At 40.6% G+C, this 16130-nt stretch overlaps 1 protein-coding gene across 4 annotated transcripts; it reads left to right on the top strand.

The window, feature by feature from the left end:
- Nucleotides 1-2008: 2008 nt before the first annotated feature.
- LOC147900958 (pentatricopeptide repeat-containing protein At2g03880, mitochondrial-like) lies at nt 2009-5332 on the top strand. 4 transcript variants are annotated; one of them, XM_087376361.1, is made up of 4 exons: nt 2009-2116; nt 2175-2676; nt 2759-3561; nt 3730-5332. In XM_087376361.1, the coding sequence occupies exons 2-4, from the start codon at nt 2651-2653 to the stop codon at nt 5280-5282; spliced, it is 2382 nt and encodes a 793-aa protein (XP_087232487.1). In that variant the 5' UTR covers nt 2009-2116; nt 2175-2650; the 3' UTR covers nt 5283-5332. The 4 variants fall into 4 exon arrangements, with proteins under 4 accessions (XP_087232487.1, XP_087232486.1, XP_087232484.1 ...); XM_087376360.1 differs by having other exon boundaries at nt 2790-5332; XM_087376358.1 differs by having other exon boundaries at nt 2759-5332.
- The last annotated feature ends 10798 nt before the right edge of the window (nt 5333-16130 follow it).

Raw genomic sequence — 16130 nt, 5'->3', positions numbered from 1 at the left:
TCAACATGTAGTGATTGGTGCTAGGATCATGCTAACAAAAAATATTAATTTGACAATAGGAGCTGCCGATGGGGCAATAGCAACTTTTATGAACGAGACTTGGTACCACAAGACAACATTTCCAATCACGCTCGCATATGCGATAACTGGACACAAGTCACAAGGCTTGACACTACATGGAAAGACATTAATCATCATACGTGAATCGTTTGCTCTAGGATTGACGTACGTCATGCTGTCTCGAGTCACGAGCAGGCGACATCTTTGTATCTTGTGTAGCATAAAACCTTTTGACTTTGTGCCCATGCCTCATATAGTATATCCACAATGTAATTAAAAAAGGTAATATTCATTCACCATCCATTAATCAATACGTTATTTTTATTAATTAATAATTGAAATGCTAAATATACAGTTTAGCATCTAATCTTAGACCTGTACTTCCTTCATTGTACAACTCAATCACTATTTATTTTGGCAGATCGTACAAAAGGGACGCCTCTTTTTTTCAAAAAATGGCTACTATGAAAGAGGTACGTATGCATGCGTAACTATTTTCTTTGGGAAAGCCATTCTATTTAACATAAATCTACATTTTTATTCATATATTCATCCTCATTTTTCAGCTTTTCCAACTGTTCAAAAGAAAAGCTATAGAAAAAAAGGAAGACGAAGAATGCGCCTTAAAAAAACCGAAAAAAGAAAGCAAGATTTTCTTCAACGATAAACATATGAGAAGAGCAAACGTGGCAGGCATACAACCATAAGAATATATCTTCGAATCTGATTCATACAAGAAATACCATCCCTTGATGGCAAAAGTAACAGAGAAGGATAGACCTAGGGGGAGCAACAAGCTCGCAGATGGATTGATAAAACACATTATATAAAAGCTATCCAATGGCCAGGAGACCATGGATGAGTTGTTGTCACACAAAAGCACAAGTGATACTTGATAAACATACCAAGGGAATATCAATCTTTTGCATAACAATTCTTCACTTTGCCTTCAACGTCGAACTTGAAGAGCTTGCCGATCTTGACCACCAAGCAGCTGACAGCATATTACAACAATTCAAGGATGCGTACAATCTACAGTAGGGCGAATGGCCAGTAACCATTGACAAGATAGCATACAAAATTGACCCAGAATTTGCAGAAAAAAACTATGGGCCATTACCAGCAATCTTCCCAGAACCCAAGAAGCAGCCTACTCAAGGTAAAACCCTACCCATAATATAAAACATCCTTTTGAAGTATATTTTTTTCTTCCATATATAACTCACTCATACTTTATTCAATTTTACGAATAGGAGACACAAATAAGGAACCAGCCATGTCAAACAACAATACCACATCGGTAACAAAATTTATATATTGCATCACTTGTCTATAGAATGGGAAAAAATATATTGGACAAACTACAGACATTGAAACACGTCTGAAACAACACAAAACTAACCCACCATCTAAAATTATCGATGATGTCCACAGTTACAAACCATTTGAAAAAAACTTCAACGTGGAGATCTTGGCATTAACTCTAAGTACAATGGAAGCGAATAACTTAAAACGTCAATACATTGCTCGAATGGACACAACATCGGGCTCAAAGGGTTACAATAATATAAAAGGACACCCTACGAGCACGGAAAAATATTACTACTTAAAGCGGAACAATTTGATTTAAGCAACAATGTCATTTGTCTGACTTCATTTCCAAACATTCAAAATACAATTCATATCAGTCTTCTTCTTCTTTATTCATTGTTTTAATTTGTCTACGCATTCATATACATGAAAGTACATCACATATTCGTAAATATAGAGTTTCAAATTCCACTTTACGGTGTTCATTTATTCTACAACTAACATTACGATTTATGCATTAACAATTTCTAATTCTACTTTAATATTTTTTCCCGTTAATAATCAACAATTTATACTTTGCTCTCTTTCACCTTAGGCGGCCTACCGCACCCTAGTTAAAACTTTTGGATAAAGATAAAGAGAGACTCAATTGAGCATCCACGGAGGGTGTGTAAAGACTCAGCCCATGGTGGGCATGCCTAAGGATCATGGACGGGCAAGATTGCCTGCCCATGTCAAGCCCAAGGTGAGGTGCATTCAATGATCTTGGACGGGCAAGATTGCCTGCCCATGTCGAGCCCAAGGTCAGGTGCATTCAATGGGCATGGGTTGACACTCTCTCAATTGGAATTTCCGTTTGGTTCACTGAAGAGGAAACCAACCAATTTCCGTTTGGTCCACTGAAGAGGAAACCAACCAGCTGTTCAACAGCTGGTTGAGCAGCTTTCCTCCTCTTGAGGTCTCTTGTCAGGAGATCGCATGGAGACTAGGCGTATAGCAGAAAATAAAACATGGAAGTGGCGGGTAGCATGCTGTCATCCACAGCTTCAGGACACTCTGTTTTCCGACCAGCAGTGCATATCCCAAGCCGAGGGACTGTTGCAAGATGGGTTTCTGCACCCCGGCCTCAAGAGTGGATGCATTCAAATATCTGTCGCAAACTGGACGCATGCGATTCCTCCAACAGAGTTGCACCCACGTATAGCACTATCACACCGGGCTGCTGCCCTCACCGGAGCAATTCTTTGAGGCAGGAAGGGACACGGTCAATCGATCCAATATGCACATTTGCTCCAATTTGCAAGAGTGTGTTTTAACTCAAAAGCCTTCTTTGTCTTCACAACTGCGATTCTCCCTGTTTGATCTGGTTTATCTGAAGTAGCTCTAGGCTTTTATGTTTTATTGGTATGGCCCCACAGCTGAGGATGCCCCCTTGCAGCCATTCCTTTAGTGTATGCAAAGCTGGGAACGCCGTCCACAAGAGGTTTGCTCAGTTCCATAATGATAATGAAATTTATACACACGCAGTGGATGAGCTTCCGGTGTCGAAGGCAAACAATTTGATGCATACGTATGTTAAGCGTGGGAGCATGGTTGATGCTCGTTATGTGTTTGACAACATGCCAAAGCGCAATGTGCTGTCGTGGAACATAATGATCCTAGGGTATGCCAAGCAAGAAGAGGGTCTGCAGGCTTTGGAGTTGTTTGCAAGGATGCATGAGGAAGGTGTACAACCGAGTGATCGGACGTTTGTTGGAGCATTGAAGGCTTGCAGTAGGCTGGCAGCTTTGGAAGAGGGGACACAAATTGATGGAAAATTTGTGAAAGTAGGATGCTTGCTGGCAGGTAAAGCCATCCACTCTCAAGTACTAGAGAGTGGATTCGACTCAGATGTATTCGTGGGAAACACTTTGGTGGATTTGTATTCGAAATGTGGAACCCTTGGGGATGCACGGCATGTCTTTGACCAATTGCCTTACCGTGATGTGGTCACATGGACTAACATGATCATGGGATATAGCAATCAGGAAGAGGGTGCGCTAGCTTTGGATTTGTATGCACAGATGGAACAGGAAGGCATCCAAATGACTGACCGAGTGTTTGTTGGTGCATTGAAGGCTTGCAGTAGCCTAGCGACCCTGGAAGAAGCGAAGGACAAGGATTTTGCAAAACTAATGAAACAACAGAGAGGTAGAGCCATTCACTCACAACTAGTAAAGAGTGGATTTGAGTCACAAGTGTTTGTGGGAACCACTTTGGTCGATATGTATGCTAAGTGTGGCAGCATGGAGGATGCACGCTGTATCTTTGATGAATTTCCTAATCGTAATGCAATTACTTGGACCACCATGATTGCAGGATATAGCAAGCAGGAAAAGGGCGCACTGTCTTTGGATTTGTATGTAGAGATGCAACAGGAAGGTGTCCAACCAAGTGATCGAACTTTTGTTGCTGTGTTGAAGGCTTGTAGTAGCCTGGCAGCACTGGAAGACGGGAACGATGTGGACAAGAAGTTTGCAAAAAGAACATACCTGGAGAAAGGTAGAGCCATCCACACCAAAGTAATAAAGAGTGGCTTTGATTTGGATGTATTTGTGGGAACCACCTTGGTGGATCTGTACGCAAAATGTGGGAGCATGGAGGATTCACGGGGTGTCTTTGATGATTTGCCTTTTCCTAGTGTGGTTACGTGGACTACCATGATCTTGAGATATGCCGAGCAAGAGGATAATGAGAAGGCTTTTGGACTCTATGCACAAATGCAAGAGCATGGTATGTCACCTATTAGCTCTACGTTTGTTGCGATCCTGAAAGCGTGTGGCAACACAGCAGCTCTGGAAACAGGAAAGGAACTTCACTCCCAAATTAGCAGGCTTGGTTTCGAGATGATTGCAAATGTTGCAAACAGTCTTATTGATATGTATGCTAAATGTGGGAGCATGGTTGATGCCCAACGGTTGTTTGACGTGTTGCCCACAAGTGATGTTGTACCATGGAGTGCATTGATTGCAGGATATGCCCGACGGGGAGAAGATGAACTTGTGGTTCAATTGTTTGAGAAAATGAAGCAGGAAGGCATACAGCCAAATAGGGTTACATTCCTTAGTGTTCTGCATGCATGCAGTCATGTGGGTCTAGTGGACAAGGGCCAGAAGTACTTTCAGGCTATGCGCAAAGAATATGGTGTTGTCCCGACTCTCGAGCACTATACTTGCATGATTGATCTTCTCGGCCGTGCAGGCCAAGTGGATGATGCAGTGGCAATGGTGGAGAAGATGCCTTTCCAACCCGACATTGTGGTATGGTCGACTGTATTGGATGCTTGTCAAAAGTGGAAGAACATAGAGGTTGGAAGGCATGCCTTTGAAAGTGCAGTGAGGCTAGATGAAAAATCTCCCGCAGCATATATCTTGATGGCTAACACATATGCGAATGCACAGATGTGGGAGCACCGTGATAAGATTCAGATAATGAGAATGAATGCTCAAGCATGGATGAAGCCAGGCCAGAGCTGGTGGACTGATCCCAGTGGAATGGTCCATACATTTGTGAGGGGTGATAGGAGACATCCCCAACGCAAATTAATACACGCGAAGCTGAAAGATATTTCTTTCAAAATGGAGGAGGAAGGATATTTGTCCAATTTTTACCAGGGACTAAAGGAAGCATGTGATGATGGTAAGGAAGAAGCATTTTGTGGACATAGTGGGAAGCTGGCAATCGCTTGTGCCCTAATCAATACACGCAAGGGGACACTTGTCCGTGTGGCAACAAATCTTCGGGTCTGTGATGATTGTCATAAGGCCACTGCTCTCTTATCAAAGATAGAAGGACGAAATATTATTTTTAGGGATGCAAGTCGCCTTCATAATTACAAGGACGGGAAGTGTTCTTGTGAAAACTTTTGGTGACTACATTTATAGCAGTTTCCTTCTCGTCGATCTTTGTCTAGTAATCTCATCTAAAGGCTCTCTCTGTATTTGTAGGGATACAAGTTGCATTCATAAGTACAAGGACGGAAATTGTTCTTTAGGTGACAACACTACATTTATAGCAGTGCCCCTCTCTTGATCTCGATTTTTCGTCTTCTGATTTGTCTAGTGATCACTTTTAAAGTCTCTCTCTCTCTCTCTCTCTCTCTCTCTCTTTCCCCCTCTTTCCCCCACCCTTGTTAAGATTCTCACTGCCTTTCTCTTTCCTTGTTCTCAACTATCTCCTCTTGGCTTTCAGTTTGTCTTTTGCTGTAAGATGGCGGTTGCTCGGATCTCACTTTTGTTGTAAGTAGCTTCCTTCTAGTCTTCCTCTTCCCCTCCATCCTCTACTTTCTCAAGCGAGGCTTACACTTTAGGAAGCTTCTTCACATCCAATAGATTATGGAATCTTCCAAATGGCAGCTTATGCTTGATCATGGTGGTTTTCGTTAATGAGAACAGTAGACTATCAACAATCAATTGATATATAGTGGTTGACATCCTCAAATTTCTTAGCCTGTTAATGTCTTGGAAGGGGAAAGTGCGTACGTTCTCCTTCCTTTGTCCGTGCTTACTTTCTCCTCCTTTTGCTCTAGCCTTGCAACACCTATTGCAAGACCTATTGCTTGCCTCCTTTCCTCCATTTCTTACCTTAGCCTTATCTCACCCCCTCTTATCTTCATTTGCTCCATTTCATTGTGCTATCATGGCCCTTAAAGTTTCTCTGCACTTTCTTTTTACTCATGGTGCCATTCGAAGACATCTCAAACAAGTACCATTCGAACTTCCACTTGGCGGTCAATTGCAAGCACTTGGAAGTTCAGGGGGTAGGAGAGTTGCTAAAAGTGATTGCCACAAGCTTCATTTGCAAGAAAAGAAGCATATTGACCTTTGGGTGGGAGGCAACTTGCATCTTGTAGACCTTTCACACAAGAGACTCGTCCATTTCATACATCGTGTGATTTTGTTTGATTTTTTGGGATGGGAATGTTAGATTGCTTGGTTATTGCAATTGATTGGTCCATGCTCAAATAATGGCTATGCAACCAAGTGAATCATGGAGAGCCCTAGTACTACAACTTATAGATCAACGGAATATTATACAATTATCACAATGCAATGTTGGTGGATTTGAGGGAGAGAGTGGAGTGCATAAGATAGCTAATTGTATACTATGTTGTATTGAACATGATCATGTAAATATACATCTTTATCCCTTAGGGATAGGGTTAACTTTTGACCCTATGCCATATATTTATGCTGCAATTTACACTATCCTTAACATCTCCTCTTAATTTGCAATGGATAAGTAGAGAGTGCGTGTACAAGATCTATTTTTTGATTTTTCTAGTACATATGATGCAACCTGACCGAAAAAAAAAACTGAAAGTATCAAAGCAGTACATGAGCACAACGACTATGAACATAAGTCTCTACAATGATTACAACTTAGGTCTTGTACATAGACATGCATTTCCTCTCTTAAGTTGTAGATTATCCTTCATCTTTGGGAACAAATTCCAGAAAATAAAGGGAAGAGAGAAGTATGTCAAAAAGAAGGAAGTCCACTTGGATCAAAGATTGATCATTCAATCAACGACTATATGAATGACTACGTGCTATAGATGGTTGAGCGAATGCCAAGCACGTCGAAATTGAACATGACATGTCACATTGAATTGTGAAGATGATATGTAGGTGATGCATTATCTAAATTTCTACAACTGTGAAGATGCAATTTGACAGATTTTGGCAAATAAGAAGCTGATTAGTGCAACTGTGAATATGCAATTTGACAGGTTTTGACAAATGAGGGTGTCACTAAAGGACTACCAAACAAATGTTTGGGTCTTGCTTAAATCAACAACCCGTGATTACTCAAAATAAGCCTATGGTTGTGCATAGGTCAAGCCTATGGTTGTGCATAGGTCAAACACATTTAACCTAATGTTGGTCAATCAAAGACAATAGATCTCCTTACCATCTTCCTATGTTGGTCAATCAAAGACAATAGATGTCCCTTACCATCTTCCTATATTAGTCAATCAAACATAATAGATATCCCTTACCATCATGAAGACAAGTTTAATCATGACTTGTTCATACTTTGTTAGGTAGTTTTCCTACTCTGAACCATATATATTTTTCACTCCATGATACCAGAAACGAACTATGGCTTTAAGACTACTAGCTACTGATTATGAGACCACAGAAGGACTTAGTTTCATTGACTTTTAATTAATTAGAGCATACCTTTATGAGACTTCTTCCTTTGTTTGAAATTATAGTCTTAAATTAATGGGAATGCATATGAGAGATCCCTACTTATCAAGCTGCATTTAGATTTTTGGTCTATTTAGTTAAATGTGAGAGCTTAGTAGTAATGCTTGTAGAATTTCATTCATTTATATATACATGGTTTTCCGAGTATGTTGCAGTGAGGAGTGGACTGAATGATTGATAATTTATTCTTTATGGAATTATGGTCTAACCATATCATTAACTTCGATTGTGGTTTTGGACAATTTTCTTTGCTTCCTTTCTACTTGTAGGTGGACTATGCTTTATAAAAAATATTTGGGTCTCCCATGAAGATTCATGGCTCTAGAGAGAGACTCGACTATGCCACCCTAAGGGTGAAAGTTGATTTGTATACAGAGCCCTAAGGACAAACCATTGGTAATGGGCTAAGCCATTCCAAAAGATTGGCAAATGAAGGGTCCGTGATGGCAAATGGAGTCAGAGCATTCTTCTATAGAAAGTTTAGACTTTGAACAATTGGCCATTTCCTCTTGGGATCATCAAAATGAATGTGATGATTATGCCAATGAACAAAGAGACATACTTCTTCACCATTCCAAAATAATCTTGTTGAGAAGGGTATGATTAAAGGAGACCAACCATTGTAGATGGCCAAAGAATTAACATACAAGAAGAATGGTGTGCTTCTGATGGGGAGAAAGATGACATTGAGAACTTGAAGGGGTGACATGGCATAATGAAGGCAATTTGCATGAGTACCTATAACCATGAAAAAAAACCCTATTCGACTTATTGCTATAAATTGGCCTAGACCCTTAAGGCCTGAAAATCTGTCTATGGACCAATTGTGTGTTGGTTGATAGTGACCTCATTCATAAGAAGGTGGGTACGATAGATGGAGATTTGGAGATCTTGTTCTTTTGAGTGGATGGTCTGTTTACCTAGGGTATGGAGAAAATCGAGTGGAAAGTACCTGTGGAATGGACATTGAAATCCAAGAACTCAAACATCAAGATAAAACTTTAAGGGTACTAATGAAAAAGACTCGTACAATCATCTTTAAAGTTTCTTATAGGGTTTTCATATAAATGGTGCCGTAATAAATGAAGAATACATGGATTGTTTCCCATGTAATTTAAGCAAAAATGCACAAAGGTGGTTCAACCAATTATCAATTAGGTATTTTCCTAATTGGTATGCTATGTCACCACATGCATTCCTCTGATGGTTCAGTGAGGAAGATGTTTGCACAAAGCTAAGATTACTGTACTACAAGTCTATGCAAGCTTGGATGATTACAAGATGCACATAGGTGGACTTGCATAAACCAGAGATAGTAAATCCGATTAAGACATATGTGATAGCAGAAGTGAAAGAGGGAGAGAGAGAGGAGTGCACATGATATAGCTACCTGTACACTAAGTGTATTGACAATGAACATGAAGATATACATGTGAACCCCTTAGGGTTAGGGTTAGGGTTTGCCCCTATGCCGTATGTGGATAGTGCAATTTACACTATCTTTAACACCCCCTCTTATATTGCACAAGGTAAGTAGAGGGTGCATGTACAAGACCTTTTTGTGGATTTCGATTGGTGCATATGCTAGCATCCAAAACTGAAAAGAAATCAAAGTAGCATGTGCGTATGTGAGCACAATGACTACGTAGCGGAAGCATGTACAATGAGTACTAGAAAATAGGCCAAGGGGAAGAGGAAGGAAATATGCAGAAAGTCAAGTTCTCCTGGATCAAAGACTAGTCGATCGAATGATGACTGCGTGAATGATAGTCTATATGGCTGCATGCTGAACATGTCAAATATGAACATGTCATGTGTTGCCGTGGACTGTGTAGCTACTGTAGAAGAGGCATCCAGATGGAGACTAGTTGATGTAGCTATGGAGAAAGAATCTAGTCGGTTGTGACAAACAAGGGTGTCACCAACCCAAAAGAACTGACAGCAATGTGTGAGGGAGCTATAATCTCTATCAAATGATGCAAGGTCGAAGAAGATTGCATAGTCGATGTGGATAGAGTGATCTAGGGGCTAAAAATCTGGGGCCGAAGGTGCATGTATGCTACTCTGCTAATGAAGAGGCTTGTATAAATGACAACGTATGGAAACCTATCAAATCTGTATGCTCAGCTGTCATGAGCTAAAGGTCGTCTGATGTGTGCATGGCTAAACATCCATTGGCATGGGATGTAGCATCTATCATAGGCCCGTCAAGAAGGAGTTGATAGTATAAAGGCCTAGAAGCCTGAAGTACAACCATGAATGCATAAGATATCCCTGAGGTGAATGAGGTACCAAATGCTGATGTAGGGACTGATATGTAATCGTAGATCCAACCACTAATCTACATCATGTAAGGACTGTATACTAAAGCCATAAGTGCATGATGGAACACTAAGTCTCCCCAGGTTGCACTATGGCTGAACCTGATGATGTCTACTACACTGGGGCAGGACCGCACTGATGCATAGGTATCCTCGGGCTGAGGAATGATTATATCCCTGAGGTGAATGAGGTACCGAATGTTGATGTAGGGACTGATATGTAATCGTAGATCCAACCACTAATCTACATCATGTAAGGACTGTATACTATAGCCATAAGTGCATGATGGAACACTAAGTCTCCCCAGGTTGCACCATGGCTGAACCTGATGATGTTTACTGCACTGGGGCAGGACCGCACTGATGCTGCATAGGTATCCTCGGGCTGAGGAATGATCTGCTGATCGAAAGTGGTGGTGATAACTAGATCCAAGGATGTAATGCAGCATGACTAAGTCAATGCTGGAATGTCCTGAAGACTAATTTGCTGATCTATACTACTCGTGGAAATTTGTCAGAGGTGAAAGCATCGATCATGATGCTAGAATGGAATCACGTGAAGAGTTGGATGCATTGGGGCATATATCTCTGCATGCAATAGAAGATGTCAGTGCCTCGTACTGAGGACTTACCTACTGAAGAACTGCATGATCAATGGTGAACTCTTGCTGAGTATCTGCATATGATGTGATAGTAGATGGAGTCAGCAGATCCATGGATGAAGGTGATGGATGTGCATCACAAGAATTAGTTTGAGCTGATGTTGATGAGACTGCCTCATACTGAGGACTTACTATCGAATGTGCCTTGTGTTGAGAGCTTACCAAGGAGTGTGCCTCATGCCGAGGAGTGCCTCATGCTGAGGGCTTACTTACCGACAAGTGTACATGATCAGAAATAGTGGGCTGATCCATGCTAATATCCAAAGTATCTACATCTGATCTATCAAGGCCAATGAGGCTAGAGTCTGCATCATAGATTGGTACATAACTTGTCAATTAATGGTCGAAGTAGGTTCTATCAATGACTGGGTACATGATGACGTGGCTTGTAGATGATGTGGCAATGCCATGTGTCATTACATAACCAATGTTTCGACCCAAGGTTAACTTGACTTAACCCAAGTGTTATATTATCTACCACATGGCAAGATAAGGTGCCCACATGGCCAGTACTGACCAGTCACCAAACCTTAGGTCAATATTGACCTAACCCTAGTTTGATGTCATCTGCCACGTGGCAGATAGATATGAGAGCTGGAATCTGCAGATCTTGTCACTTTGTCTAGCATGTTTGTTAAAGGCACTGAGCCGAGAAGTGCTTGGAGCTTTGCCCGTGATCGTGAAAGCCCAAGTTGTCTCGAGCTCGCATATTTCATCGTTGAGGGCTATTTTGCAGCTGGATGTTGTTGTGAATGAAAAACTAAATGTTGCAACACTTCCACCAAGTTTGGGCATGATGAATTTGACAATTGGTTCAATGGCAAGAATTTCCAAGTATCTATTAACTAGGTGACAACTGACCCCCGTTCTAACAGTGGCAAACTGCCATGCCCCCAGAAAAAGATAATGCTAAAAATGGTAAGGAGAAGAAGACAGATCCTACGATGATCAAATATTTCTACTACTGAGAGAATAATCTCCATTCATATTGTCCAATTTGGGTTGAACACTTGAAGTTCCTCAAAACTAATATGAAACGTAAAGAAGTGGATCCAAAATGTTGAGCAGTTGTGCTAAGCTACCAGATGCTATGGATGCCCAAGTGGTGACCAGGTCGAAAGGTCTAGTGGCAACGTCTAATACTAATCCATTAGACAAGGATGTCAATTAAAAGGAAAAAAAGGAATTTGCTAAAGAACTGTTCACCAAATATAAGGATATTTTTGCCCAGAACTATATTGATCTACAAGGAGTTCCCCCTGAGTTGTATCAACATAGAATTCTGTTGGTGCCAAATGCCAAACCAATTTGACAACAAAGGTATAAAATGAAGCCAAATTATGCTAAGCAAGTATAAGGTGATCTAGATCAACTTCTTCATGATGGATTCATTTCCTATTGACCACAGTGATTGGTTATTTCCCATTGTGGTGGTACTAAAGAAAAATGGTAAAATATGAGGATGCATGGATTATTAGAAGCTAAATGCACAAACTACTCTTGACCCATTTCCAATACCTTTCATAGATGGAATCTTGGATCAAGTTGTAGGACATAAGATATTTTAATTTATGGATGGTTACAGTGGCTACAATCAAATTACTCTACCTTCAGAAGATTAACCTAAAACTGCCTTCATTATAGAATGGGTTGCTTATAAGTGCAACCCGAGTAATGTCATTTGGTTTGAGAAATCACCATCAATGTTTTAGAAGTTTTATGGTAAAGACTTTTAGAGACTATCTAATTGAACTCGTTGCATTTATTTGGATGATTTCCATGTGTATTCTACATACACTGATCATCTCGGCTTCCTTAAAAAGGTCTTTCAGAGATGTAGGTGAGCTAGCATTTCTTAAATCTCGTCAAGAGTGATATGTCTGAGTTGGTATCTTGCTCAGGCATGTCATTTCTCAAGATTGCATATGCACCAAGATAGGTTAAATTCATGCTATTCAACAAATGCTAAATCTTGAGAATCTAACTCAATTGTACTCTTTTGTAGGCTTCATCAATTTTTACAGGTGTTTTATCAAGGATTTTGCCAAGATTGTAGCTCCCTTATATGAGGTAACTAAAAATAATGCCAAGTTTGAATGGACTTCTTACTTATCCGTGTGTTTTCCATGATGTGAAAAGTCACAACTACAGCTACACCTATTTTGAGGAAACATACATAAGTAAAAATTTAAGATTATCCATAAGACTGGGAAGGCTCATGTAGGAGCTGATTGTTTGTCTAGGCTACCTGTCCCAAAAAATGTTGAAGGAGTCATTATTGAACTTCTAGATGCTGAGATCCTTGCAGTTGCTTACTATGAGAATGAGTATGCCAAGTTAATGGATTATTTATATAATGGCATATTTCTTGACAATATGCCATGAGACAAAGCACATGCAATTAGCCTTGAAGGCTTGAAAATTAATTGTAATTGGTGGACATATGTACAGTCAATGTGTAGATGGTATTCTTTGTTGATGGGTTCTACCACCTTGAGTGAGCTCTAGTTTTGTGGAAGCTCACTCATGTCCATTTGGTGGACACTTTCAGGGAGAATCAACCACGCAAAAGGTCTTATAGGTAGGTTTATGGTGGGAAAATTTGCTTAAGGATGCTCAAACTGAATGTATGCAGTGTGATGTGTGCCAACATACTGGACTTCTATTGCCACATTCGTGTATGCCATTGTAATCTGCTTGTCCTTGGGAGGTATTCCAGAGGTGGGGATTGGATTTTGTTGGTCCTTTCAAGCCTGCTCAATATACATTTAGAACAAATATATTCTAGTTTCCACTGATTATGCTACTAAGTGGGTAGAAGCTAAGGCACTGAAGGATAACTTGTCTCAAACCAGTGCCAAATTTTTCTTTGAGAATATCATTTGCAAATATGCATTCCGTGTAGTGATGATGAAGGATCACATTTTTTGAATGAAGTCATGCAACTGTTGAAAGATGAATTCAAGACTATGCATACAATCTCCAGAATTTATTATGCTTGTGGTAATGGTGAAGCTGAATCTACTAATAAAATACTAAAATTAATTTTGACTAAGATAGTATAGTCTTATAATAGTGATTGGGATGCTAAACTCCATGTTGCTCTTTGGGATTACCAACTTGCCTTTAAAGTCACTATGAATTTAACTCTTTTCTATATGGATTTTGGACTGGAAGCTGTGGTTCCCTTGGAATTTATTGTTCCTAGTCTCCATGTGGCAACAACTAAACATCACTTAGATGAATCCAAGGAAATTAAGGGATGATTGCACCAGCTAAGCCACCTACATGAGCTATGCCTGCGAGTAGGTTGGTAATAGCAAGTGATTCAATGCATAAGAAAAGCATGGTAGGATAGGCATATAATTCTTAAACACTTAGAAAAATATATGCTAATATTACTGTACAATGCCAAGCTGGACCTCTTAAAATAAATTTCAAACTTTTATGGAACGAGCTTTATAGATTAACTAAAGTCCTTACCAATGGGATAGTATAGCTTGATGATTTGCAAGGCAATGTGTTGCTTGAGTTGTACAATCAACCAAAGTAAAGCCTTACTCAGTAGTAGATTCCTTGGTGGCACTTGATTCATATATACATAACTTGGTTGAAAATACCTTTGTTGTTTCATGTGTGTCAGATAGTTTGCCGATAACCTGTATAGTGATAGTATAAGGGATGCATTGCATGCACCCATGTGGTAGTTTCAATATTATGATGGCATTAAATTCTATTGATCATATCCAATAAGGGGGTGTGCTACTGAATCATGCTGCAACTCAAGTGACAAGATGTTCATTTTTATCTATTTATCATCTACACTGAGCTCTGGCTTCTCATTGTCTTTATCCCTTACTCTTACTCCCTCTTATTTTTTGTTTGCCACTGAAATCTTCATTCCATACAGCTCCTTCCTCACTTCCATTTCCACCTCCTTCCATTGCATCCTACACTTTGCTTGTGATCATGGAGGAATGTAGAGTGCATAATGATCAACAACATAGAGCATTTTCACACATCTCACCTCTGCATCCTATCATAGATTTTGGAAATGAGATCATTGGAGTATTCCTCAGGTGCAACAAGCTTTTGAAGTTCACCAAGCTACCTTAGGAGCAATTATGGAACAAAGCCTGAGCAGAGGAAATTCTTAACTCTTACAATGATGGGGATAATAGTGTGGTCATCCAAGATATGCATGTTCATGTTGACCTTTGGATTATTGGAAGAGGTGTCTCGATGAAGACTCTAGTAGCTCCACATCTGTTGTTGGAAAAAAACAAACAAGCGCTGCCTACTTCGGTGATGGTAGCTACTCATCTTTGCAAGGGCACTTGTGGCACTATGCATGAGCTTCTCTGCATGCTTTCCTACCTTTTCACCATTTAAGGTAAAGTGAAAGGACTCAGACATGCCATCCTCCATGACCAATAGGTGTTCCCGCACATCCCTGAGACTCCATTGTGATGTGATAGTACATTCTTAACATCTCCTAAATGAGAACCAATACATAAACTTACCCCTATATTATCATCATCGTTAGAGTCAAGGGGGAGCCAATTGTCCCCTGTTTTCTTCCAGCGCCTATATTGGAGAGCAAAATATAACATTTGGTAGGAGATGTGGTACTTGACAACCATATTGTCTTTACATACATGGAATTGAAATAGATCACCCTTTTGTTCACCGGACCTGCTTCCCCAATTCACCCCAAGCAATTCCTCAAGGGCATTCTCATGTAGGCACTTGCATGACCACATCGTTTTTGTTCTGTGCATCTGGATATTATGAAAACAAGAAGCAAAAATGTGCAAAGGCATAAACCAAGACAACCTTACCCATTTAGAGCCAAATGTAAACTTCATGGCCATGCCCACATCCTTTGCAATCTTTTCCTTGTATGATTGCATTGTTCTTGTGTCCACCATGCCGCAATCCATGTCTTCAAGTTGTGGTGTTGCAATGCATTGAAGATGGCCATAGCCTGATGCCATCCTTGGAGTAATGTACTTGGCATTATACCAATAGATATTTCTCTGTTTCAAAGCAGAGGACTTCTCTCTAGCATGCATTTGCCTTCCTAATGGGGGGATGGGCAGCTGCTACTATAGAGGTGCTGTAGCTAGGAGTGGAGAGAGAATGAGCAACTGCTATAGGAGGTGCTGGAGAGGGAGAAACACAGTGGACCACAGAGCAGGAGGGGGCAGAGAAGATGCCAAATGCATTCCCACATTTGAAAAATGGAGGGAGAATGGAGCTAGACTAGAGAAGAGGAGGGGGCAGGCCTATAACAAGCTGAGAGGGGGAAAAATTTGCCCAGAATAGCCCACCGCCTCTTGAATGACTTGTAGGTTTGTTTGGGGGAGGTGCATATGGGAGAAGGGTCAAGCATGGGTTGAGGGGGGGGGATGGTTTGAGTGGTCCCCGGTGTAAGAGGAGTAGCCAATAGGGGCTGTTTGCAGGTCTACCCACCCTCCACCTCAACATGGCATTGCCCCACAAAAAGGAGCACTCCCATT

Source organism: Dipteris shenzhenensis, chromosome 6 (genome assembly GCF_047967505.1).
Source record: "Dipteris shenzhenensis isolate YYH24624 ecotype China chromosome 6, Dip_SZ_1.0, whole genome shotgun sequence".
NCBI lineage: Eukaryota > Viridiplantae > Streptophyta > Polypodiopsida > Gleicheniales > Dipteridaceae > Dipteris > Dipteris shenzhenensis.
The sequence above is the reverse complement of the archived record's forward strand: the minus strand, read 5'-3'. Positions and strand labels throughout refer to the sequence as shown.